Source organism: Saccoglossus kowalevskii, chromosome 16 (genome assembly GCF_978046115.1).
Source record: "Saccoglossus kowalevskii chromosome 16, keSacKowa6.1, whole genome shotgun sequence".
NCBI classification, from domain to species: Eukaryota; Metazoa; Hemichordata; class Enteropneusta; family Harrimaniidae; genus Saccoglossus; species Saccoglossus kowalevskii.
The window spans coordinates 16,806,944-16,834,583 of record NC_140656.1 but is presented as its reverse complement, the minus strand read 5'-3'; the positions used below and the strand labels follow the sequence as shown (position 1 = coordinate 16,834,583).

At 33.3% G+C, this 27,640-nt stretch overlaps 3 protein-coding genes across 3 annotated transcripts; 2 read left to right on the top strand and 1 right to left on the bottom strand.

The window, feature by feature from the left end:
- Nucleotides 1-1,197: 1,197 nt before the first annotated feature.
- LOC102801338 (ceramide synthase-like) lies at nucleotides 1,198-7,237 on the top strand. Its single transcript, XM_006811164.3, has 4 exons — nucleotides 1,198-1,259; nucleotides 3,210-3,414; nucleotides 4,797-4,892; nucleotides 6,724-7,237. Exons 1-4 carry the CDS (start codon nucleotides 1,198-1,200, stop codon nucleotides 7,042-7,044), a joined length of 684 nt encoding a protein of 227 aa, XP_006811227.3. The 3' UTR covers nucleotides 7,045-7,237.
- Nucleotides 7,238-15,294: 8,057 nt separating this feature from the next.
- LOC100369747 (malectin-B-like) lies at nucleotides 15,295-23,009 on the bottom strand. Its single transcript, XM_002730414.4, has 4 exons — nucleotides 22,581-23,009; nucleotides 17,778-17,957; nucleotides 16,080-16,137; nucleotides 15,295-15,590 (listed from the first exon to the last, which is right to left on the bottom strand). The coding sequence occupies exons 1-4, from the start codon at nucleotides 22,929-22,931 to the stop codon at nucleotides 15,370-15,372; spliced, it is 810 nt and encodes a 269-aa protein (XP_002730460.1). The 5' UTR covers nucleotides 22,932-23,009; the 3' UTR covers nucleotides 15,295-15,369.
- Nucleotides 23,010-23,247: 238 nt separating this feature from the next.
- Nucleotides 23,248-27,357, top strand: LOC100370190 (PAXIP1-associated glutamate-rich protein 1A-like). The gene is made up of 3 exons (XM_002730417.4): nucleotides 23,248-23,935; nucleotides 24,266-24,357; nucleotides 27,135-27,357. The coding sequence occupies exons 1-3, from the start codon at nucleotides 23,553-23,555 to the stop codon at nucleotides 27,323-27,325; spliced, it is 666 nt and encodes a 221-aa protein (XP_002730463.1). The 5' UTR covers nucleotides 23,248-23,552; the 3' UTR covers nucleotides 27,326-27,357.
- Nucleotides 27,358-27,640: the final 283 nt, after the last annotated feature.

Genomic DNA, 27,640 nt, shown 5'->3' with positions numbered 1-27,640 from the left:
AATTAGTTTCTGCCATTATTTCCGAAAAGTGAGTAATTTACGTCAGTTTGCGGTAACTTTGTTCGATTATATCTGTTCACTTTGTTTAGGAAGCTGTGGTCTGAATAAATGCCATGATTTCGGTGAGAATATCACGGATGCCCCGCTATCATGCATAGTTTATTTTGTATTGTGGCTTACATACTTGTGACCTTGTGGACATTGTATGTTATAATGCTCTGGCTGCATTCTATCAGTGGTCTGAAATTCTATGCTGATAAAAAAAAAAAAACACCATGGATGTCCCGCTATTGAGCATAGTTTATTTTGTATTGTGTTTTACATTCTGAGGACCTTGTTGACTGATGCTTGAGCATACAATACTTAAATATGAAGAACTTTTTCTGTTAACTTGTGGTCTTTATGCGAGAGAAAGAAAAAAACTTTATCAGCTGTTATCACCCCCACATTCAGCAAAAAATAAAGACAAACTAAAATATGTTTTAAATAATAAAGATAAGAAAACAATAATACAAATAGCAACATGGAGACTTGTTTCAAAACAAGAGAAGAAAAACTGAAAACAATATAGTTAGCTATCTCAAGATAGCTATCTCAAGGTCATGTACATGCATTAGTAAACCAAATATTCACCAACACAAATATGGAAAACAATCTAATTTATTTTACTACCGGGTATTATATTTATTTTTTTCTACCCTAATTTGCTCATCATTTTTTTTTATTTTCTTGTGTTTTTTTGTTTGTCTTTCTTCACATCTGTATTGCATTTTATTCAAAATCCTAATAGGGATACAAAAGCAATAAAGATAATTATATATGAAATGCCGTCAACTCAAAAAATTGATAAAGCTTCTACATGGGTATATAATTCCATGGATGCATCATAGACCATAGTCAAATTGTTTTCAACCATAATTTGAAATATGTAAAATACTTTTACTAGTACATGTTTATATTGTTGTGCTTCTACAACCTTACATTCTTCAAAAATAGGTGTTACAAACAACAGTGTGTCAACTTGCATACACAAAAAAAAATGTCCAAAAAAAATTCAATGTCCAAAACTGTCGCCTGCCACAAAAACATTTATTAAAAAAAAAAAAAAAAAACTGTGATCATGCATTTCCCAATTGATAATTAAATTTGTGTACCAATATTGTTTATTACAGATGTGTGTCCATTATACAAGCCATAATGGCAATCCCATGTGGTATAATTATTGCAATGTCATGTTCACAAGATATCCTCTATGACAGGTAAGACAATCACGGTAACTGCTAAACTGGCCATAACTTTAAATTGTATAGCACATTCATAATGTATTTTGGGTGGTATGTATTTGGTATGTGGATGGTAGTGGTTGATTTCCTGCATCTACAGCTGTGAACATAATAAGTTGTTTACTTGTAAACATGATATACCGGTACTGTAAAAAACTTTATTTTTGCTGGAATTAATTTTCGCTGAAAAGACATTTTGGGTGTTTTGTATGGAATTTATTTTCACTGATATTTGAGGAGTTGAATGTAAAATATAGGAAAAAAATGGTGTATATTCGCTGGATTTTATTTTCACTGAATCATTCCTTCGGGTAAAATAGCGAAAATTAATTCCAAGCGAAAATAAAGTATTCTACAATGGGAGGATGAGCTTGTTTACTTGATTTATCACTAGCTAAAGTTCTGAAGCTCTAGGTTCTACTGTGGGTTTTTTTATCGTTGGTACAGTTATTTCATCCATCATTTCCTGATTATCCAGCTATTAATGAAATAACCTTAATAAGAATTAAAAGAACTCTCCGAACTTACAGTAAAACCAAGAGCTACAATATTGCAGCTACCAATCGACCACTAGAGTTACAATTCTAACATTTTCAGAAACTCTGTCTGTATTGTATCAGTGGTTTTAGGTCACCACCTACCTATAGGGTGCCATTGTTTACTAACAAGCGTCTACCCATGAGCCTTTGTGTTGTTATCGTCGCTTGGGTCTCAATTCACGCAGGTGCGCAGGTGACGACTCTCTCGCATTGATCATTTGTGGATCAGTAATGAATGATTTATGATAACGCAGGATGGCATGTATAGTGTGCATGTGTTTGGCAAATGCACTTAATGCATGGATCTGATCCTAATGAAAAATACCTATTAATACATGATGTCAATATAATAGATAGTAACTTTTCATTTTATACACTAAAGTCCACAAAGCCGTGTTATAAAATATACAGTGTATGGAAGAAACCTGTGGACATTTTTAACGCTTTATAACATTTTATGAATTCATGTGGCTGTTGAATTTCAAATCGACCAATCCAGCAATGGTGTTGTGATATCGTAGTGAGTATAAATTAAATATATACTAAAGAGTTAGTTAGACATCATCCAATCAGCAAACACTTCAATTTAAATAAATAGATGATTGCTGGAACTACGGTACGTCACGTTCGTATATGATTGAAGGTGTGTGCATGCAGTACTGTATGGGTGTAGAAATAATGCACTCTTGAGCCAATCACATTTACATATTTGAATTTCACTTGTCTTGTTGTCATGTTGTGTCTTATTATTTTGTCTTATCAGTTGTCTTGTCGTATTTTGTCTCAGAATATCTTATTTTAATTTATTATTAAAGCATGGTAGTCGTCGCACAGCGCATGTTCGAATTTCATGTAAATAAACTATGTATTTTACACGCGTTGTATACGTCGCTATGAGTCCCATATCGAACAGGACGCGGCACTACGACTAAGTATGTGTTGTATGTTTGTCAATAGAACGAACAATTATTAATACGACAAATGTATCGGTTCAGTCCGTCAACACCTTGTCTTCTTCTACTGCAAAATACTTTATTTTCACTTGGAATTCATTTTTGCTATTTTCGCTGAAGGAATGATTCAGTGAAAATAGATAAAATCCAGCGAATATACCTTTTTTCCTGTATTTTACATTCAACTCGTAAAAAACAGTGAAAATTAAATCCATACAAAACACCCAAAAAGTCTTTTCAGCGAAAAATTAATTCCAGCTAAAATAAAGTATTTTACAGTATATCTTTCTTATGTTGAAGGTGCACAATTCAACTGAAGCAAGATACTGACTGAATATTTTTTTTCTGTTTAAGTGCAATATGCTACAGTTGGTCACAGAAACCCATTCTGTACAATTATCACTAACGATTTATATGTTTGTTTGTTTTTACAGTCATTGGCTAGTAAACACTTACATTTCGTTTGGGTTGCCGTACATGCTTTATGATATTTATGCGATGTATGTAGTACATTATCACCAGAATCCTCATATTTGGAGTCAAGGAGCACTGACTAAAATCATGCATTATGTTAAAACTCAACCAGCTATGATTTTACATCACCTGGCTCTTGCATGCCTGGGATATCCAATAGTAATGGTAAGTACTGTCTGGTTGAGATAAAAAGTCATGGTGGCATTCACAATAGTAATGGTAGATAATTGGTTGTTTATAATGGTTATGCCATGGAAGTATTATCAATAATAATGGTAATGATAAGTATTATCTGGTTAAGATAAATATGTCATGGTGGCATTCACAATAGTAATGGTAGATAATTGCTTGTTTGTGATGGTTATGCCATAGAAGTATTATCAATAATAATGGTAATGGTAAGTACTGTCTGATTAAGATAAATATGTCATAGTGGCATTCACAATAGTAATGGTAGATAATTGCTTGTTTGTGATGGTTATGCCATAGAAGTATTATCAATAATAATGGTAATGGTAAGTACTGTCTGGTTAAGATAAATATGTCATAGTGGCATTCACAATAGTAATGGTAGATAATTGCTTGTTTATGATGGTTATGCCATGGAAGTATTATCAATAATAATGGTAATGGTAAGTACTGTCTGGTTAAAATAAAAAGTCATGGTGGCATTCACAATAGTAATGGTAGATAATTGCTTGTTTATGATGGTTATGCCATGGTAGTATTATCAATAATAATGATAATGGTAAGTACTGTCTGGTTAAGATAAATATATCATAGTGGCATTCATAAAAGTAATGGTAGATAATTGCTTGTTTATGATGGTTATGCCATGGTAGTATTATCAATAATAATGATAATGGTAAGTACTGTCTGGTTAAGATAAATATGTCATAGTGGCATTCACAATAGTAATGGTAGATAATTGCTTGTTTATGATGGTTATGCCATGGTAGTATTATCAATAATAATGATAATGGTAAGTACTGTCTGGTTAAGATAAATATATCATAGTGGCATTCACAAAAGTAATGGTAGATAATTGCTTGTTTATGATGGTTATGCCATGGTAGTATTATCAATAATAATGATAATGGTAAGTACTGTCTGGTTAAGATAAATATATCATAGTGGCATTCACAAAAGTAATGGTAGATAATTGCTTGTTTATGATGGTTATGCCATGGTAGTATTATCAATAATAATGATAATGGTAAGTACTGTCTGGTTAAGATAAATATATCATAGTGGCATTCACAAAAGTAATGGTAGATAATTGCTTGTTTATGATGGTTATGCCATGGTAGTATTATCAATAATAATGATAATGGTAAGTACTGTCTGGTTAAGATAAATATGTCATAATAATAATTGCTTATTTATAATGGTTATGCCATGGTAGTATTACCGATAATAATGGTAATGGTAAGTATTATCTGGTTATATCATAATTTGAATTTGTAGAGACTGATCTTATTCATCAGTGAGTTTATTAAATGTTTAGAGAACAGTATTTGTTTATTTATGACTTTTTCATCATTTAGTTTTATAGGAATGGTAAAGGTGATTTCTTTGTTGGTTGTTTTTTCTCCACTGAATTGGCTAATCCATTCATTCACTTGAGGGCTATATTCAAACAGGTAAGTCCTGCACATGTAGCTACTGTAGAATACTTTATTTTAGCTGGAATTAATTTTCGCTGCAAAGACTTTTTGAGTGTTTTGTATGAAATTTTATTTTCACTGATTTTTGACAAATTGAATGTAAAATATAGGAAAAAAGGTATATACACTGGATTTTATTTTCACTGAACTATTCTATTAGCGAAAATAGCGAAAATTAATTCCAAGTGAAAATAAAGTATTCTACAGTATATCCCACCAGATTTTCTCGCCCAAATTGTTCTGTACTTTTTTCTTGTATTCTTCAATAATTCCTGGAAATGAACCCTAATTTTTGAGCTAACAGACAAAATTTAGGTCGATTTTCAGTTTTTACTCAAAAGATTTTGCTAATTTTGTTTTAAACTTCTTAAGGAAAGTGCAGACTATAAACGGGACTATTTTGTGAAATTGTGATGAAAAAGGGCAATTGGGAGTTCAAACGGATATGCTTTGTGTTCTGGAATTTTTGTTGCTATGCTACTATATGCAATCGTGGATTTGTTGTGCAACAAGGCCAGCATTGTTTCTGGTCATGATATTATTAATCAGCTGAGTAAACAATGAGCAAACAATGTTAAGAATCATTTCCATCTGTGCTCCTCTACAGTCAAACATTCAGAACATACATGTGTTAGATATACCTGTTTAGGGAATAGTGACAACAAATAATGACTTGAATATAATCTGATTAAATCTGGTGTATTCTTTTTATTAGTCCCCGTTCGGACAAAGTCCGAAAACTATTAATATGGGTTCTGTCCGTCCATCCGTCTGTGTGTCCGAGTGTCCATCCGGAGCCATTTCTCGGACTGATCTCGTTCAAACTTTGTATGGCGATCATGCATATTGGGTTATAGTTGCACGTCACTATTATTTAAGATTCGGTCCAAGATGGCCAACTGGCGGCCATTTTGGTTTTTTTCAGTTCAAAGTTTGTACATAGGTACTACACTTCAAGACACTAACACAACACCATGTTTTGTTTTGAGATTTGATCAAATTTGTCAAAATGGCGACCATTTTGTTTAATATCTTGAAATCAGTCTGTAACGTGTCTGGAACTGTTTCTCAGGGCTGAATAGGGCGATTTCAATCAAAACTATGTATGATGATCATGTATATTTGGTTACACATGCACGTCATATTTTTTTTAAACTTTGGACCAAGGTGGCCAACTGGCGGCCATTTTTTTCCCCATTTTTTTTGTGCCGATTCTTCTGAAAGATATGGCCTGATTCACTTGAAAGTTTGTACATAGGTAGTATACTGCAAGGTAACACAACATCATGTTTTGTCTTGAGATTTGATCAAATTTGTCGAAATGGTAGCCATTTTGTCAAAAAAACGTGAAATATCATTCTGTCACATGTCCGGAACTGTTTCTTGGAGCTGGGCGATATGGCTTGATTCAGTTCAAAGTTGAATAGGGCATTTTCAATCAAACTTTGTATGATGACCTTACATATTAGGTTACGGTGCAAGTCATACTTCTTTTCGAAATACTTTTGAAGATACAATACCCGACTGGCTGCGTTTGTCTTTCATGCTATTTCCTCTGTAAGATATAGTCGATTTCAGTTCAAAGTTTTCACGTAGGTACTATACTGACAGTAACACAATCTATAATCTGTGTTAGTGTTAACAAAATAATTGATCTTTCCATCTACTACTAATACTTAACGGGGACTATGCATTATCAATGCTTGTTTTTATGTATTTTATTTTGTTTTTCATCATATATTGTATAACCCACCTCACTTTTCAATGTTCCACCCCTTAAGCACATAATCTATATTTTCATCCACAGATCGGATGGCAGAAAACAAAACTCGAAATCCTCAATGGAATTTTACTTCTTATCACTTTTTTCGTGGGTCGTCTTTTATTATTTCCCATTATGTATCACATATACGGTAGAAGTAAAGACCTAACTCTGTGGGAAGTGCCGTTCAACATACCAATGCATTGCAACATTGGATGTGCTACTATTTTAAGTTTTCAAATCTACTGGTTGTATCTCATTGTTGGAGCTACCAAGAGAACTCTCAAATCCTTATTCTCGAAAGATGATAAAGCTATAAATGTAAATTCAGAGGGGAATGTTGTAATGTCAGTAAAGCAGGACTGACCGTCATTACGAGGGTTGACAAAATTGGTTGTATGATCTTCTCAATTGTTTTTAGATTTCCATTAAATTTAACCAGTCGGCAGCCATTTGTACTAAAAAAGAACATAAATGTCAAATCCCCATCATTGAATAAAAAATGCATGGCTTTAGATATCATGAATAACTAAATACAGTTGATATTTTTAGCGCCGCAGTTGACTGTCGTCTGTGTCAACTTTTTACTTTTTTGACTTCTTGGAAACTACAAGTCTGAATGCTTTGATATTTGTTGTATATGTACCTCTCTTAGATTTGTTCATTTCATGATGATATCTTTAGTTCTCTAATTGACTCCCGTGTGCGAAGCACAAAAGGGAGTCTTTGCAGTTACCCTGTCTGTATGTCTGTATGTATGTATGTATGTATGTATGTCACTTTTTTTGTTCCATCGTTATCTCAAGAACCACTAATCAGATTTTGGTGAAACTTGGTACATAGATGCTCTGGGATAATGCACAGAGCTGATTAGGTTTTGGTAAAAATCTATGAATATTAATTACCTAATTTGCATGATAATTAGCTAATTTTTAGCTGTTCCAAGACTGTTCCACAGATATCGGAAGAACCACTCATTGGATTTTGATGAAACTTGGCACATGGATGCTCTGAACTAGTGCGCAGATTTGATTAGTTTGGGGTAAAAATCTGTTAATATTATTAATTACCTAATTTACATAATGATTAATCAATTTTCGGCTTTTCCACTATCTCAAGTACTAATCATAACATTTCAATAAAACTTGGTACATAGATGTCATATGACACTGCACAGACCTAATAGTTTTTAGGGTAATATCAGTACATATTAATTACCTAATTTGCATAATTAATTAATTTTCAGGTTTTGATATTTCGAGTAATAATGATCACGTTTCAATGAAACTTGGTACATAGTTACTTGAGGACTGTGCAGAGACCTAATTAGTTTTGGTAAATATTTGTGCATATTAATCACCTTATTAGCATAATTAGTTAATTTTCAGCTTTTCACCTGATATCTCAAGTACTAATCATCACATTTCAATGAGACTTGCGACATAGATATTCTAGGACTATGCAGAGACCTGATTAATTTTGGGATAAATAATTGTGCCTATTAATTACCTAATTTGCATAATTAGTTAATTTTTTGCTGTTCTATGGCTGTTGCACTGATGTCTAAAAACCACTCATTGGATTTCAACGAAACTTTTCAAGAGTACCTGTCACATTTCAATGAACCTAGGACTATACACCATATTAGTTTTTGGTAAATATTTATGCTTCTTAATCACTTAATTAACATAATTAATTAATACTGTATATCTCAAGTATTGATCATCACATTTGAATAAAACTTGGTACATCAATGGTCTAGGACAATAGACAGCCTGATTAATTTTGGGTTAAAATCTGTTCATATTAATTCTCTAATTAGCATAATAATTAATATTTTTTTGGTTCTAATCACATTTCAATGAAACTTGGTACATTGTGCAGACCTTATTAGTTTTACACTTAAATCTGTTCGTTACCTTATTTGCATAATTCATTTTCAGCTATTCCATCAACATCTCAAGTTCAAGTAATTTTGAATTAATTTTTAATGTGTCTCCAATACTCTCAGCACACGGGAGTTCTTTCTAAGCTTTCTTTGATTTTAATAATTATTTTTGTCTTTTTTTGGTAAAAAGTGATATTTTTGACTTCTTGTTAAAAATCGCAAGTCTGATTGCTTTGATACTATACATATAGGTACCTCAGGTAAACCTCTCTCAGACTTGTTCATTTCGTGATGATATCTTCAATTATCTAATTTTAATGATTATTTTTGTCATTTTTGGTAAAAAGTGATATTTTCGAATTCTTGTTGAAAACAGCAAGTCCGATTGCTTTGATACTATACATATTGTTTATTTTCTAATGATATCTTCAGTTCTTTAATTGAAATTTGTATTGCTAACATCGGAGCTATCTCAGCCGACAGGTTGCTTGTGATTATATTGTATCACTCAAAAAATAAGTTTTATTCGTATGGAATTTGCCCAGTCTACATATAGGACTGGTTGTTAAATGCAGTGCATTTAAATATTGGAGGAGAATCCTACATTGAATGTAAGTAGAAATATTCACATCATTTGTTCTTGCATCTCTGAAATACAAAAGATGCATCAATTTTGAATGAAATCGCGATAAGACAACACCAAGTTTGAATGAAATTGGTCAATGCATGCAGTTTGCAGTAATTAAGTCATGGGCAAGTTGCAATAAATCAGAGATACTATAGAAAACCTTAATTTTCCACCAGAACGTGTTTCCACTGAAGGAATAAATCTTGATTCCGGTGAAAATAAAGTATTTCATAGTGATTTAAGTAATTACCTTCGCTGCTATGTGATTACTGTAAAATGACTAATTTTCACTGGGTTTAAATTTCGCTGATTTACCATTTCAGGCATATTCTGTGAGTTTTAAATTCACGGTTTTATCATTTAGATAATGTGTTTTATGCTCAATTTTACATATTCACCAGGTTTTAATTTAGCGCATTTTCCAGTCAGCGAAGTAAGCAAAATTAAAACCCAGTGAATAATTAATCCTTTTACAGTATATTGTATTTATTTGTAATTTTTTGTAATATTTTCGAGTTGGGCAACAGTTCCCTATATTGAATGTCTGCACTGTTGTCTCTCCTGAAATTTCAAGAGCTGACTGTAAATAGTGCATTTTGAAACAGAAAACCAGATTTACCCCAGTAGTACAACATGACATATATGTGCGTGATCATCCTACTATCCTGGCACACTCACTGAGGGCTGGTAGACTATTTTGGTGTTCATGTTTAGTCACTGGTAGGAGTTGAACTTGGGCCACCAACCACTACACTACCAGTGTGACATTACCTACATTTTATAATCTGATGAATTTTGAGATTGAGATGTTACAGCTTTATTTTTTAACATGAAATCAGTATATATATTTTTAAAAGATTTAAGATATTTGACTCGTATCATATCAACTTGAAATTGTGAATGGCTCTTTGTGACACACACAGATATATTAACTGGCTGATTAAATCTATTCTATTTTATTGTGAGTGTGTATTATTTTACTACTTTGCACCATATTTGCACCAGCACCTGGACAGTACTCTTTACCTCAACCATTTCAAATTTTTCCCGCAAGCATGCAGGCGACCGAAAACTGTTTAAAGAATGAATCATCTATCAAAGCAAAGGAAGCTTCTACGTCGCCTTTGGTAGCCTGTTATTTCAGTTTTACTTTTCTTTTTTTTTTAAATTGTGAACTGAACTGAAGTTCAGATTCTTTGCACATGGAACCATTTTCTGTCTTGGACAAGCGGCCATTTTAACACAAGCTTAGTGTCACCTCAAAATAGAAACGCTGTGTAAAGCAATGCGAAATGGCAGGATTGGAAATCAGTGGATTCACAAACTGATAATTGCTGGTTGCTGGACAAATTGGTTGCATGATCAAGCGAATGAGGATCAGTCTTGGGGTCGACAAAGATTTCCTGGTCGTTTCCATGGTAACTGAGAGTAGAGCTAATATTGTAAGGAAAATCTGAATAATCAGATTTCTAATGCCTCAATTGTTGAGGAAAATTGTTGCAATATATTACCTCCTCTGTCTGCTCCAGATTTTATTGGGCAGATTGTCACATCGGCGACTGTACATCCGGCAGACCAAATGATGTGGGCTATATTGATTTTTAAAGGAACATTTCTGAAATCAATTTCACCGTTAAAAACTGCATATTGATTGGATGCATGCTATCCTATTACGGGTGATGACATCACCACTGAGGGCGCTGGCACACCAAGACCTCTAGCCAGTGTTCTGTGAAGTGTTATTCTATTCTAGCAAAGAGTGCATAGCTGCAGTGGCACTGGGGTGTTACAACACATTACCGTAGAAAAATGTTTGAATGAAAATGAGCCTGGGTCTCATAAAAAGTTACTAGTCATAAAAAGTTGTTTTCTATGAATATTGTTTGTGTTATAATGTTTTGCATAATGACATAACGACTGTATTATCTCTTATAAAGAAGGAAGTTGATAATTTTCCTGGAACAACAGAGCCATCTACTTCAGAGTTTGAATATCATAAACACTGTTGTTACTCAAATACAGTTAAGCAGACATTTCCCAACTTAGGAGAGTTGCTCGCAAATCAGAAAAAAAACATTCCTGGGAACCAGTGACTTGAACAAGCCCAACTCAGTTTGGTCCAGCACTTGCAAAACAATAGGTGATTTTCCGTACAATTGCGAGATCTCACGAGATGCATGAAAGACGCACGTCGAACGTCTGCCGCAAAAATCGAACGATTTGATTTTGAACTAGAATTTCTTTATTTCGTAGCTCACATCGACCGGCCGATCTTCGACAGAGGAATATTGCTTCCGAATACCCTTACTTAATCGAATTGCCTATCATCAAATTTGGACAGCACATTATTAAGCATGGAAATGTCCCCGAAAATACTTTCGCGTTTGTCGAATCCTACGCGATGTTTGACTCCACTACGACGCTATGACCTTTGTTTGTCTTGTTTTTTACGTTCGATTTCACGCATAATGCGGGATTCTCGCAGTGAACGGAAAATGGTCTATTAGCCTCTGAGAGAACTTGTACTGAGGTGGCCGAGTTCTATGCTATAATCAAGATAACCAACATGTACAAAAGTGCTTGTATTCTGATAAGGCGAGATCTTAGTTTGGCAATCAGAAAGCAGGTTGGAGCCTTGGTTTTCTCCAGTACAGGCAATTAACACACAATTTTTTCCTGGCTAAGGGTTGGGGTGCTGGTGGAAAATCCCAGAGAACCCATCGATTAAACAGTCACATGCGAGGGCACCATCTAAGTAATTTTGAAGGCGAGCTTTCCGGGAAGGACAACAATTTATAGGCAACACCATGAAAGCATTTTACAAAAACAGTTGGCAAAAGGGGGGGGGATCCCTATATAGTGACAAACAACTTTCCAGCTTGGTACTCTCACAGTGCCAGAAAGCACAAAGGAAGGTGACCTATCATAGATCTTAGGCAAGTCAATCGGTAAACCTCGGCAGAAACTTTCTCAAAATGGAAACTCTAGCCTTTGTGTACTGTTGATAATTTAGATTTCATAGCATCAATCAATCTAAAAGAGGGATATCTGTATTAACCTGTTTTATGATTAATGACGCAAAGGCTCATGGGTAGATACTTGTTTATAAACAATGACAAGCTATGGCCATCTGACACATGTGCAGATGACGACTCCCCCACTTTAAGACAAGGTAATTTTCAAACTAGATATTTTCACATTTTGAAGAAGCTTCAAGAATTGGGACGAGCTTAGTTTTCAACTAAGTGAGCAAGAACAGTAGGAGCATCTAGGAATATCAAACAAAACACCAAAATCAAACTTTATAAAACAAATAGTTACAATAAATTTTTTTTATTTGGTGGGGAGAATATACATACAACAAAACAGAGACAAATCTTGAATTTCAGAAATAAAAAAAAAAAAATAACGATAAGCATAAATAGAACCTCCCACATGTATCTAAAACCCTGTTACCATGGCAACAAACATAAATGTGGAATAAGTTACGTAAAAATATACAAATATGAGGATGTGTATTATATTTAATACGCAAGGTTATGTGGTCTTTCTGAATTGACCTTTATACATACATTTTTTTATCCCAAATGTTGGTGCAACATATTGTATTTTTCTACAATTTGTTAATTTTCACCCAGACAGACAAACTTTTACTATTGTCTGTTTTTTGAACAAATTGAGGGGGGGGGGGTTATTTTGTAAAACGTAACAAGTTTAATTTGGGGTTCAAGCACACATGAACGATAATAAAATTTTGGTTAGTTAATAATCAAGGTATTGGCAAAGTGAAAAATTTCATTTTCATATAACCACTTTATTATGACCATGCAGACACAGTTCAAATGATGAGAAAGTCAGAAATTTCCTCGAGATTAAAAACCATTGAATCGATTTGGTAAAAGTATTGTAGTGATACCAAATATAAAGTCTCATGTTGTTAAGTGATATTTTCACAAAATTTATTCCCAAGATGGAATGCACAGGATTTTGTAAGCAGTGAGCATTTCACTGTGACCTTTCTTCAGACGTGGTAGTTCTGTGACATATTGTTCACACAAACTGCAAAAATTAAAATTCAACATTGTTGATCTATTGCACAGCACCTTAACTTGCCTACTGTAGAATACTTTATTTTCGCTTGGAATTAATTTCCGCTATTTTCACTGAAGGAATGATTCAGTGAAAATAGAATACAGCGAATATACCGTTGTTCCTATATTTTACATTCAACTCGTCAAAAATCAGTGAAAATAAATTCCATACAAAACACCCAAAAAATCTATTCAACGAAAATTAATTCCAGTTAAAATAAACTATTTTACAGTATTATAAAGTGTTTATTTTTACAGTTTAAATTTGGTTCGAGAGTTGACAGTTATTTCATCATATGCATCTATTGAGTCTGGGACATAGCTGAAAGTACCAGTGGGCAATTTGTTTGTCAACAGGTTTTTTTAACATATCTAATCTCGTCTGTCCCTGCCACCTCTCGATGTTGAAAGTCATGAGGGCCCAATATCCATTATCCACTGCAGATTATCTTCTGCTTCAATGTTTACTATATTATCTTTGAAGTTTCTGCATTTTGTACATGGTACCAAGAACATTCATGAGGAGTGTAAACGTTTAAATTTTTCGACAAAAAAAGAAAACAAATTATTCGCTCTTCTCTTCCAAGAAAAAAAAATTAAAAAGATGAATTAAAAAAAAATTTGGTTATTCAACAAAAAGAACAGTAATTAAAACATTCATTGCATTTGACTTTTAAATCTTGTTTTTGAAAAGTATTTCAGTTAAAACTTATTTGAATATATTACTTCTGGTTAAAAATTAACAGACTGGAAAAACCTAATTGTCATAATCATTTTCAACATTAACATATTTTTGGGTTCTCTGGATTGAATTTGGCACTGGTTAAGATTTGGGAGAAAGGGGAGCAAACAAGCATTTTATGTATTGTCTGACAATACATTGACGCTGTGACTAGGTTTTTCAGGAGAGAAAGTTGCAATCAGTGACTCCCTTCAACAATATTTGGTTGCTGCGATGTATAAGTCGGGGAACAGCATATGACAAGCATTGTTGAGTCCTCTCAATGCCAAGACGCAGTAGACAAAATATTTGCTATGACCAAATTTGTTGATATGTCAATTTGTTGATATGACCAAATAGATTTGAATCCATATCGACCATCGCAAGATACCTCATTTTAAAATCGTAAAAAAAAAACATTGCTCAAAACGCTCAAATTATTACTACCAGTAAAATCTTTATTTTTCACTGCGTGTCTCATCATTGTCACAGTTCTCATTAAATATTTTGGTTTTAGTTTAAATGAACCGAAAATATATTACAGAATGTCAAAATGTACAGTTTTTTTTGAATTTTCTTTAACCTTTTCAACACCAGTTGTCTGTTTTCATCACAAATTTCCAAAATAGTCCTGTTCATAGTCTGCACATTCCGTCAGAAAATTAGGACAATAATAGCTAAAATTTTTGAGCAAAAACTGGAAATTGACTCAAATTTTGTCTGTTGGCTCCAAAATTAGGGTTAATTTCCAGAAATTGAAGAATATAAGAAAAATAGTGCAAGGAAGTCTGGTGGTGAAAAGATTCATTAAATCCAGTGCGCAATTTTGAAATTGTCTGAAATAAATATCCAACATAAAATAAAACAAATGCTTGTAGAATTCATACAAGCAATATGCCATAGTAATATCAATGCTCATTTTTGCCAACGGAAGTTGTAGCAACTTCCTTTGCAGGAGTTCTAGTCACTGTGAACAAAGTCTAAGCCTGGAAACCAGATCACCATTTAGCTGGTTACCAGTTCTCCATTGATGACATGAAAATGATCAATATCGCTGTTTTTGCATTTTCCCTAAAGTAACGGCCAATTTTGATGAATTTAATGTACGAATGCTCACTTGGTTTTCAATAATCCATGTAAATTTCCCATGTGGTTTGCACCGACAACCCCAACAAGTTGAGAAACATAATTTAAAAATTCTAAAATACATGATATGCACAGAAGACAAGTACAACTCAACCATAGTGTGCAACATAACTTGGAACCACAAAATATTCACGGAGAGAAAAAAAGTTCATTCTGTTTTTTTTTCTTAAAAAATATACACACCTGGACAAATTTTTTTTTATAGAAATATAAATACCTATAATCTACATAGACAAAAAAGTGTTGGAATAAATACACCAATTGCAATAACAATAGGGAACATCATACTGCTCTCGTCTGCCGCGTAAGGATCTACTGTTTTGGGGCCTGAAGTTTTCCTGCCTGCTTTGGGTTTCATTGGTTTGTCCTCTTCCAAGTCTTCCTCTGGTTCTTCCTCGTCTAAGTCGAGCCCAGGAATTGGTGGTAATTTTGGAACATCTGAAAATTAACATATTTAAATCAGCAAAAATATTGTTCCTTTTACAAGTAGTAATTATCAAGATTATAGGACTTGAATCAAGAGACATTTTTAATCGATCTTATTCTAGATACGTCAGGTGACCATATGGGAGTCAGGTTGGTGTCATGTGACTAACTGCCCAATAAAGTCAACTAAATTGTATTCTATCATGTATTTACAAAAATGGGTGGCTAATGAGTAATTATGGACAAAAGTAGAAGACTGATAAGCCTGCAGCCACCTTCCATGGAACTACTGAGACATTTTGAGGTGAATAATTTGTAAGGGAGGATGATTCCACAATAAACTCTTTGAAACTGTCTTCATGATAGAACGGCAAGCATCCTGCTACTGTGGGACCAATAAAGAAAAGATGCAAGCCATTGTCAGCAAAAAGTTCAACTTTTTCTCTTGGCAAAACATAAGAATAAATGCGAGGTCATGCCTAATTTGTGTAAGCTACTTACCATTCATTGTGCCTTTCATGAGATACATGGCATTTATCTTCGGATTGTCTCTATAACCCTGTCAAATATACAATCAGACAACGACAACGTGTGATTTATGGACATCTTTCTAAAATTATTCAATACTGTAAAATATTTTATTTTAGCTGGAATTAATTTTCGCTGAAAACGCTTTTGGGTGTTTTGTATGGAATTTATTTTCACTGATTTTTGATGAGTTGCATGTGAAATATAGGAAAAAGGTAATATTCGCTAGATTTTATTTTCGCTGAATCGTCTTCTTTTCAGTATTTTACAGTTTACCGATATTATTTAAATATTATTATATAGGGATAAGGATTTGTAAAGGATTTTGATTCTTATCAATGCACATGTCAGTTTGAAACTTGCAACTCATGCATGCCAGTGAACTGCGCCACATGAAGTAGAAAGGAGAAATGTTTATTTTTTTTATTTTTCAGACAGGGCTCAAAAATTGAAAAATCAGGGAAGCCTGAGACGGCAATCAAGCCAGTAGCCAGACAATATTGTCCATCAGTGGGTGAAGCCATGCACACAATTGTGTATACAAGTACATCAAAATAACAAACCCACTTGGTGCTAGAAAACACATATTTTGTCCATTTGGGCTACTAATTTTGGTAATTGTTAGCGCCTGACTCAAGTATTTTTGAGTCCGTCAGCGGATGCTTTATCAATTCAAATTAATCTTTAATGTATGTATTGAAAATATATCATGTACTGTAAAAACTTTATTTTAGCTGGAAATAATTTTCGCTGAAAAGACATTTTGGGTGTTTTGTATGGAATTTATTTTCACTGATGTTTGGTGAGTCAAATGGAAAATATAGTTATATTCGCCAGATTTTATTTTCACTAAAATCATTCCTCCAGCGAAAATTAATTCCAAGCGAACTAAAGTATTTTACAGTAAAAAATATTAAAATTGCATTATTAAATCATTTTTTCAATTTTCTCTGGGACGAGGAGCAAAACCTTTTTTCTTGGATATAACATCTGACAATGAATCACACCCAAGGAATGAAAACAATTTAAAACAAACAAACTCAGTTCTTGGAGTAAATATATAACATGCATACATACATACATATATGCATACATTATTTTATGAAGCTTTCATGCGAGTGTGAAGACAAGTGTTTGGTTTGATTCACGTTCGATTCATGTACGATTAAAACGTCCATTGAAATACATGTACCTATAAATTCACTCAAATTTTGATATATAGCAACTTCAGCTAATTTAACAATATTTTTGTGCGGGACAAATAGAGATCAATTTAGTATTTTCTGAGAATATCAAGGCTATAAATAATTTCATAGTGTTCCTTGACGCGTCTGCAAATGTGCAGAAAGGAATAACATAATCAATGTCCTTGTTTCAAAGATTTTATTTGTTTTTTAAATTGAGTGCTGATAATTTGAGACTATATAATACATATGATTCATTTTCTTTTAAACATATTTATGCGTTACCAGTACTCATTTGTTTCTAGGCTATTTTATACTTGTTTAAACATTACTTCCTATTTTTCCTACACAAAATTGGCTATATACATGTATAAACTTTTGTGTAAATTATATGTGAATTGTTTGTCAATCGAATGCAAATCGTACGAGAATCGAACGGGAATCGTCTTCATACTCATCGCTCTTATTAACGTTGTTACTCTTTTACCTTTAGAAACTCCACATTTAATGTGCCACTAAACGTCGACACCTCGCCATTCACTTTAAGTTTTCCACGAGTAATTGTGAAAGGAACCATCTCGTCATGTGCTGTACCTCTCCCAACTTTGTCGTAAATATCTAGTTCAGGTACAACTGTGTGTTGCTCATTGATAACTATGTCAAATACCTGCAAAACAAAAACAAATATGAACGATCAAAGGCTTGGTACTGATGTATTTCTTGGTAAAAAACTTATGTGCTAAGACTAAACTGTCATTTCGGTTTAACTGGCATGGACATCGAAAAAAAAAAAATGGCCACTAGAAAAAATAAAAACATGTACCTGCAATTCCAAAGCATAATCATCATATAAAAATCGCCTTAGCAACAACCTTAGAAACAGCCTCTGACTCATTTGTGTACTGTCTTTGATTAATTAGAAGTGCACCCCAAATAGAATCATATATAAAAACATCAAATACATTAATTGTGTCCTATATCATCCAAATATTACATATACAGAAAATGTTGCGTCTAAAATGGCCACCAGTCGGCCATTTTTCTTGGATCATTTCGGTAAACAACTTGTCATGCATATGTACATTGTGTATGCTAATTATGTATTCGGTTTTATGTCAACAGCACAAGTGATTTTAGTTTTGTATCAATATCCTGGTTATTTCTGAGGAAACAAATTTATATATATCAATGCCAATTTCACAATTCCAAAAGTTGTTGTCCCTGTTGCCTTCATGTATGCCATAAAACTCCGAAAATGCAAAATCTAAACTAATTTGCATAATATTTGCATATAATTTGCATATTAATTTGCATGTCATTTGAGTATCTGTTTCAAGCATTCAATAGTAAAGCAATACTAGTAATTTGAATGCAGGCTGTTATCATCATTTTTTTTTTTTAACTATTATATTTACATGTATATGATATTTCTACTATGTGGAAAACTATATTTAGCTGAACTGCTGATGTAAAAGTAAAGAATAATACATTACTGCTGGTACATTCTATTTGTTTGCAAATCTGATATATCTGTACACAAATGCCTTATGTTATTTTGTCCATTCTGTATGTTCTGTGATTTTAAATCCCAACCGAATATTATTATCGTTACTCGGAACATGTAAACACTTTCTTCAAATGATGGAACAAGACTTGTATTCAGTAAATCAATGGAAGCAGCACAAAACATTCTATGTACAATGAAAAAAAAAATTCTATAAATCAGGAAACTTACAAGAATCAGGAAAAATTATCGGACTCAAGATAAATAATATGGAACTGAACAGGAAAAATTACTGGAATCAGGAAAATTATGAGCATCAGTAAAATTTTCAGTATAATTTTTCATCTATTAGAAGAATGATAACTCATAGAGTCTTTAAAATATTAGAATTATTATATCATGAATACGACTATGAAAATACTATGAGTTTATTTTCACTGAATGTAAATTATAGGAAAAAATGTATATTCGCTGGATTTTGTTTTCACTGTATCATCCCTTGCAGCGAAAATAACAAAAATAAATTCCAAGCGTAAATAAAGTATTCTACAGTATATCACTGAAAAAGAAATGTGTATTGTCTATTTCAGAGGATGTTTTGTTGATTCAAATCAAACATTTATTACATATTTTTGAAAGCATTAAACATTGTTCATATAACTCCTTCATATGTATTTTGTTTTCCCAATGTAAACTATAGAGGTATGATTACTGCAAAAGAAAGTTATGACTATATATTTAATTTGTTTCATGTTCAGTGTTTAAAATTAGTTTCCAAATTCACATTTTTAATTTAATCAATACAAACAAGCATATTTTCATTTATTCCCATTATCATTATTCCCATGTTACATATATCCGTTGACAAATTTGTGTACTGTTTGTTTGTTTGCACTTTTTTTCTTATATTCTTCAATAAAGTGGTCATCATTTGATATAATTTAGCAACTCAAAAACAATGTGTGGAATTTATACAAAACAGAAAATAGTGTGAAGAATGGTATTCTAATGTTCAATAGTAGACCGGGGAATTGACGTAATGTATTTAACCACTTATCCATACTTGATACTGTCAATGTAATGGGTTAGTGAGAACTGATAACGATCTAACAGGTGATATCCAAATAACCCACTTGTTGGAGCCTGTTCAACTCAATTGCCATTCAACCAAAACGATAATTATCGGTCAATCAGGGAATGGAGACTTTATTTTGATACCTAACAACCAAAGATCGCCTGTCACATCATTCTTCTCGGCAACACTTTAAACGTTAATGGAAGTCAGGAGTAAACGTTATGAAAACAAATAACTTAGGGTATGCCAATCATTTTTGAGTGAGGGCACAAATTGTATGATTTTCTTATTGGTACATCTTTGTTAATAAAGAAAATACGCTTCATTTTTTTTTTTATCATTGTAACAGTATGTAAGAATCAATTTTTAATGTTTTGGTAACACGCATTAAATATTCAATATTTCAATATTTCTGGAAATGAATCCTAATTTTAGAGCCAACAAACAAAATTTGAGTCAATAATCAGTTTTTACTAAAAAAAAATTGGTTAATTTTGTTCCAATCTTTTGAAGGAACTATAAAATATTTTGTGAATTTGTGAGGAAAAGAGGGTGGTAGAGAAAGAGTTAAAGACACATGGCATTTCCCTTTTAGAATTTAGACTGGTAGAAGAAAACATGACAAAGCCAGAGCAGTATTTGTGGTGATTTGTACAAGAATAAGAATATGTTAAATCACATGTTTTCTTGTTATGATTTTTTTATTTTATTATTATTAACATGTTATTGTTTTTTATTCTAGTTTGTGATTGGCAAAATGTTTTACATGTGTTTATGAAAACTATTTGAAATATTTAAATGAATATTTGTACGATACTAAAGTATCACTTTCACTATAGTAACAACAGTGATATGTTACCATACTATCCTCACACTGAGCACTAGACAATATATTTAAATGTCGGGAATTAGTTGATTTATAATTAATTAGTGTGAATGCTCATCAAATATTTTAAATGTGTCACACTGTATACATAAATAAAATATAACACATGCATGCAACAAACATGCCTAGATGATAACCACTCTTCATCTTGCCCACTTGTATTGATAACATAATTATTACTATTTAAGCAAGAAAAAAATGACTAATATGTTACCCTTCTGAGGTCACACATCCTGGTACTTTGTGGAGATTTCACTATAGTATCACAGAAAAATACACACAAAAATGTGCTAGTCATTCACTGCAAGTGCATAGAAAGGAGTACTGTAAAAGAATTAATTATTCACTGGGTTTTAATTTGGCTTATTTTGCTGACTGGAAAATGCGCTAAATTAAAACCCAGTGAATATGTAAAATTTAGCATAGAACACATTATCTAAATGATAAAACCGTGAATTTAAAACCCACTGAATATGCCTGAGATGGTAAATCAGTGAAATTTAAACCCAGTGACAATTAGTCATTTTACAGTAAATGAAACAAAACAAAAAATACAACATTGGAGTTATAAACCATAGCTGATTTGCATGGATATTGGTGGGGTTACCAGAAATACAAATTTGGCCTAATAATAATTTAATGCTGTTGAGAGCAAACATTTTACAATACCCCTGAAAATACAAGGATGTGTGACCTTAAGAGGTCATGCAAAAGGCATTTAGCTGTTTTCAACCAGACATGTATCCCTGCTGGAATACAGTAATCCAGCTTACATACATTGCATATGTATTTGAATTAAAATACCGCAACACTAGTGTGTAAGGCAATCATTACACAACAAGCTATTTATACTGGTAAATATAAACAGACACCTGCTAGATCATGCATGGCTGCTGCTATTATATAAATTATCAACATATATCAACCTTAGAAAATTACCATTACTATGGTAACCAAAAATTGCACAGTAGCTCCCCTTTTTAGATATATAATTCATTACTATAATCGAGAAATAATCTTGGCAACCAATTTACATTTCCAGCAGAACAACCAATCAGAAGTGACAGAGTGGCGTGGATTGAGGGCATTCAGATGCGCCATTGAGAAAATAAAAAAAATGAACTTTGACCCCATGTTATACACGAGAAGTGCATGGGCAATGAAGCACACATTTTAATTGTGTGAAGACACTCTTTTATTTGGCTCGTTTGAGTGAATCTATTGTCTCGAGACAACGGGTTGCAACAATGAATGAGAGAGACAATGACCTAAGTTTGCGTTTCAGGAAATATATTTTTGTATTTGCAGAAAAATATTTAAATAAAGTTTTAAACATAATTTTAAGATTGTAATGTGCATTTCATACTTTGATGACAATGATAAACAAGTTAAAAACGGTTTGCCGAAATATTTGTATTATTTAAATTGTATATTAGTTGGTCATAAAAATTATGAAATGCCACAAATACAGAACATTTTTTTAAATTATTTAAATATTAATAAAATTCTTTTACAGAATATTACTAAAGGTTTTTTTCTATGAGTTTCCAAAAAAAACAAATGTTAAAATGGACACGTATAATATATTGCATTGTTTAACTCGACAGTATTTTGGGCAAACGGACAATTGATAACGGCCAACCTGTATAATTATACTCTGAAAAAATAGGTATGAATCGACTAAAAAAACAACAACTACCAAATCGCAACAGGAGTGCATGTAACGCGATCCATATTGGTGGGAAATGTTCAGACAGAAAGCCTATTAAATGTGCTTCCGCATTTGCCTTCGGGGTTGAAATGCGTTTTATTTGTACTCGCTCACCTTTTGGTTTGAAGCCGTGAAGTACACTTCGGAAAATTTCATAACAAGGACGTAATCGCCGTCTTCTTCTATTGGGATTTCATAGCCAAAACTGTCCAAGTCGTACCTCTCCGTCTGGTACAGAAGCTGGTCCTGCTGAGGCACTCGACTGATGTGTAACGATTTACCGAAATCCGACGCGATTCCCTGTATTCCTTGCAAAGGATCAGCTTGATAATGTATTCCATACGAGTCTATGTGCTCTTCTCCGCCCGAATTCACACCCCATATCACCTCACCTAGGGCATCACAAATTACAGCAACCCCAAGAATAAACAAAATGCTGAAAATAATATGCAGTAATAATTTCATAATGGGCTAAATCGTTAAGATAGATGTACAACAACACAGGTGACAGCGTGGTCTACAGCTGGTCGGCAATTCAAAACTATCGCCTCGTTTCTAGTATCAACTTACGGCAAGCCATAATTATCCCACTTTAGGGTAAAATGTAGATAATTGACAATTTAAAAGTTTTACGACGATATTCATATCAAAATTCATATTTCCAAATTAAATTTCAAACATTGTATTTTCTGTGTTTACACATAACCTCATCTTACGAATTTACAGTTGCAAATTCCTCTTTATGCATCAAGAATCAAAGATGGCGGCTGTGAATGCTAAACAACTGTCGGCAACTTCCACTTATTTGGCCTAATTAGAACGACGTTTGGACGAGTATTGTACATGGTATGGTCAGTGTGAGGAACTAGATAAACTGAGGATTTCTGATGTTGAAAAGAGCTGGGTGAATTTGTAAAGTTACATATCTGTGAAGGAAAACAACGCCTTGCCATCTAATTCAAGTATTTGTTTTGTTGAGTGAGGTTGTTGTGGTTTCGTTTTGGTTTTTGTTCGTCCAGGGTCACGTTCACAGGTGACACCGCCCTCTGGTGGCTAATAATCTTATTCCCCACATCCTCGCCAGATATGATCGACAGACTTGTTGCTATGGACGCAGAATCGTCGGAGAAGGATGCAACGGGAACTGGATCCCCTATTGAGGCAATGCAAACGCAACAGACAGAGTCAAGTAACCGAGAAGACGTCGGCACCGGTGATTTTGAAGTGCTATGTAGTGACAGTGAGGAGGACAAGGAGAAAGCCGACAAATGTAAAGACAGGCGCACATGGGAGCCGCCTCCCAGTGTTATCGTAGCTTTATACGAAAAACTTGATAAAGTTGGGACTTTAGAATTGGACTGGGTATGTCCTAAAAGAAAACTACCGGACGACGAAGAGGAAAAACATGATGACGTAGAGGCTGCCCAGAACTCGGATGAAGGCAGAGATGAGCAGGAAGTAAATGCACAGTAAGTGTTTGAAATGAAATTGTATTAAATGTCCTATTAGTATGGGTGTAAATTGTACCTGTTTTTCCATGCTTTCATTTATTTACTTATTCCCAATAATACTGGTATATGTAGTATACATATACACATGAGTAAATTCTACAACTAAGGTAAGCTGAATGAAAAAACAACAACAAAAAAACATCTTTTTATATTGTTGTCATGTTATAGCAATATTATTCACATCACACCAATTGTATCATTCTAACTAAACATCTGCTTTGGTGTGTGGTAGATTTACTGATTAATTAAACCAGGCTTAAAATATAGTTTATTTTATCTTTTTTTTAGGACAGAGGAACCCACAGAGTTTGACGATTTTGATGAGTTAAATGCAGATATGGATAATACTTCACTACATGTAACACCGAGGAGAACTCCAGGTTTGTTTTAAATTTCCTGTTTAGCTCACTATTTTTGTGTCTGCTTGTCCAGTGATTCCACCAAGCACATGTGGGTGTGCTAGGAGGTACACAAAAAAAGTAGACTTGATGATTTTCACACTTTTAATAGACACAGGAAGAGACCCTTACTAGCCGAACTGATTGCCTTTGTGTTTGTGTATATACTATTGTCTTGACCAAGGATATTATTGTCTTTATTAGTGCATTCATTACAGCAAACACTATTGACATTTGGCAAAAGAAAACATTCTTGTGTATAACTGAGACAGTGAATATAAAATGTTCTTCTTGAAAGCTAATGTATTCTTTTTCAAATGTGTCGAAATCTGGCTATTGTTGGATGAGTTTACTATAGCAACAGGGATTCCTATACAATGTGTGCCCTATTCATTAACTTCTCAGAAACACAGTATACAATAACCCCGATGCTTGCAAAAAACAACTTTGTAATTTACCATTGAATTACTTCCACTTGTTGAAGTGTTACTGTATTTTAATTAAAACATAAACTTTGTTAAACTTCTGATTTTTAATTGACCTAGAAGAAAAATGATCACAATGTCACTAATAAGAGGAGACGTCTCTGACAAGTTTTTAAAACCAAGACTAGAAATTGAAACAGATACAGAAATTCTTATCAGCATTATAAAAAAAACAAATTATCAACACAGTGTGATTGATCTCAGTCAATTAAGAAGTAACACTTCTAGTCTTAACCCTTTGGGTGTCTTCATTTCCCATCAAAATTTTGATGTAGGATTTTTGTTGCTTTTATGCATTTTTCTACAATTTTTTTTTTGGATGTTTTGGCAAACTATTTTCAACTTTGAAAGTTACAGCATGACTTATCAACCAAAGTCAACATTTCTATAACACGATTGAAGCACTTTATAATCCATTTGCACTGTAGATTCAGATTTCTAGACATCTCGACCCAAAAATGTCTCGACCCATGACACTTCGACCCAAATTGGACATCTCGACCCAGACACCCTGGGCATCTCGACCCACCGCATCGACCCGACCCTATCTAAGTGTGGCGACGCGAACCTCTATCTAGTTCAACGTTGATAATGTTGCTCTTTGATAACTTAAAATTCTCGCGATATTGCGTATATGAATATGAATGCTGTGTTTGAATGAACGACATTTAATAATTCGAAACATTGAAAACAGGGAACATGATCGAACCGAACCTTAAACGCAAATCGACCGCCATCTTTGGTTCTACCATTTAACGCGGTGGGTAGGTGTATATAACGTAACATCGATGTGACACACGTCGACACGGCAAGAATACATTTCCTCAGTACGGCATTTTTTATTTTGTACAGCAAAAATATATATAAGGCGGCGGGTCGTCCAAAATAGGTGGGTCGAGATGTCTAGGGGTCCTGGGTCGAGTTGTCCAATGAAAAATGGGTCGAGTTGTCCAGCACCCTAGATTCACAACAAAACTGGTATGAAGCTTTACAGAAACCGAAAATATTAAAGATAAATGAAAATATAATAGAAACTTTGTTTAAAGTAGTAGTAGTAATCGTGCTTATAGGACGTTTAAAATAAAAAAATTGCAATGTAATATATAAATGACAGTTAAAATATAAGAATAAATTGCAATGTAATTATATAAAATAAAACTAAAAACTAAAAAATACTATATAAATGAAAATATAAAAAGATGAATGATGATAAGATAATGTACAGCAATAGAACAAAAACATTAAATTCTAATTACAGTTTAAATAAATTTGAAGAACATTGCAATGCGATATATATAAAATAAAATAGAGAACAAAGATACGAAAATAAATGATTTTTACACATATGCCTTGGAAAAAAAACCATACATAGGATCCTCTGCTACCCAAGTCATACACCAATGTCTGTATCAACTGCATAACTTCTTTATACTAGTAATCTACTCCTATGTGTCATGTATGAACAAACATGGGACTCAGGATAGCTGTTTTACAAAACAAATTAATCACCCATCATCAGCTTGCTATCGACACATCATGGTTGTGATTAGGTGGCTATAGGTTAAAATAAACCCCAAGTTGCATAGGACCATAAATCAATGTCAGCTCAAATATTGCGACTTCAAAAGACTCTCTAGTGGTATTCACATTACAGATCTTGATCCCAATAGAGAGTCAGGAACAAAATTTGCTGCCAAAATCATGCCCTTGGTGGTGAATTTAAGAAAACATATACTGATTCATACTACCGGTAGTATGACATGACAATGGAGGGAAATGCAGCTATATATGTTTGGATGCTGTAGTAATGAATAAAATGAACCCAGAATGTTGTCTATGATGCAAGCAGCATATTTATGTGCTGCTGCAACTGGTTTCAGCTTGCAATGCTCTATCAACATAGACAAAAATAACTGTTCTTCAAATCCTTCTTTGTCGTTAATGTACCCAATGATTATTCCTATAAATACAATAACAGCAAATGAATGTGATTTCAAGTCATCATATGTATGATTTTGCACATGCTGAATGGGTCCCGAGTGGGTCCCGACTAACATGAGCGCAATTGCTGTAATCCCTCTGCAAACTCACAGGATTACAAATTTCCTGGTTACAATTTTAGAGAAATTATGAATAACTGGGTTTAAAATTTGTGGAAAGTGACAAAATTTGTTGTATTTATCTAGATCTCAAATAAAAATATGATTTCAATAAAATATGTATTGAAACTTGTTGATTTTGTCTTTCTTAATTGTGCACTTTAATCCATTGTAGGGAGTGGTGGACAAGGCAGCAGTCGGAAGAAAGTAGCTAGAATGGATAGAGTTATAACAGACATGATACGACACAAGAAAATGGACGATGACGGTGATCAGCTTCCAGAGGATGAAAGTAAAGATAAATCTACGCCACATCGGACACCATCCAGACCATTCAGAATAAGGACACATGATTTCAATCTCTAGTTGATACTAACTAGTACAATGGACAAAAATAACATTTTTCTACTTTCATTGTATTATGGTTCAGTCGTCTTTGAAAGCTTATGTATTTATGTTTATTACATAGTAAATCATATGTTATGTAGACTAGGGCTTTCAGTGACATGCAATATATGATATTTAAACTTTATGCAAGGAACTGATTATGATTAACTAACATTTCCATGCATATAGAATTTATAATTTATCCGAAAGTATATGTTCATGAGTACCGGTATTTAATTTCTGTATTTTGATTCTTGCCAGTACTTGGGATTGTGCTGTCAATATATTCTATTA

What these genes read in the sequence shown, in the direction of transcription:
- LOC102801338 (XM_006811164.3), top strand. Translation starts at nt 1,198, where the DNA reads ATGGCAATCCCATGTGGTATAATTATTGCAATGTCATGTTCACAAGAT. An exon ending in CAAGATATCCTCTATGACAG is followed by an intron (nt 1,260 to 3,209) that starts GTAAGACAATCA and finishes TTGTTTTTACAG; the next exon opens with TCATTGGCTAGTAAACACTT. An exon ending in TGGGATATCCAATAGTAATG is followed by an intron (nt 3,415 to 4,796) that starts GTAAGTACTGTC and finishes TTCATCATTTAG; the next exon opens with TTTTATAGGAATGGTAAAGG.
- LOC100369747 (XM_002730414.4), bottom strand. Translation starts at nt 22,931, where the DNA reads ATGAAATTATTACTGCATATTATTTTCAGCATTTTGTTTATTCTTGGG. An exon ending in TAAATGTGGAGTTTCTAAAG is followed by an intron (nt 16,138 to 17,777) that starts GTAAAAGAGTAA and finishes TATATTTGACAG; the next exon opens with GGTTATAGAGACAATCCGAA. An exon ending in CATGAAAGGCACAATGAATG is followed by an intron (nt 15,591 to 16,079) that starts GTAAGTAGCTTA and finishes GTTAATTTTCAG; the next exon opens with ATGTTCCAAAATTACCACCA.
- LOC100370190 (XM_002730417.4), top strand. Translation starts at nt 23,553, where the DNA reads ATGATCGACAGACTTGTTGCTATGGACGCAGAATCGTCGGAGAAGGAT. An exon ending in GAGCAGGAAGTAAATGCACA is followed by an intron (nt 23,936 to 24,265) that starts GTAAGTGTTTGA and finishes TCTTTTTTTTAG; the next exon opens with GACAGAGGAACCCACAGAGT. An exon ending in AACACCGAGGAGAACTCCAG is followed by an intron (nt 24,358 to 27,134) that starts GTTTGTTTTAAA and finishes AATCCATTGTAG; the next exon opens with GGAGTGGTGGACAAGGCAGC.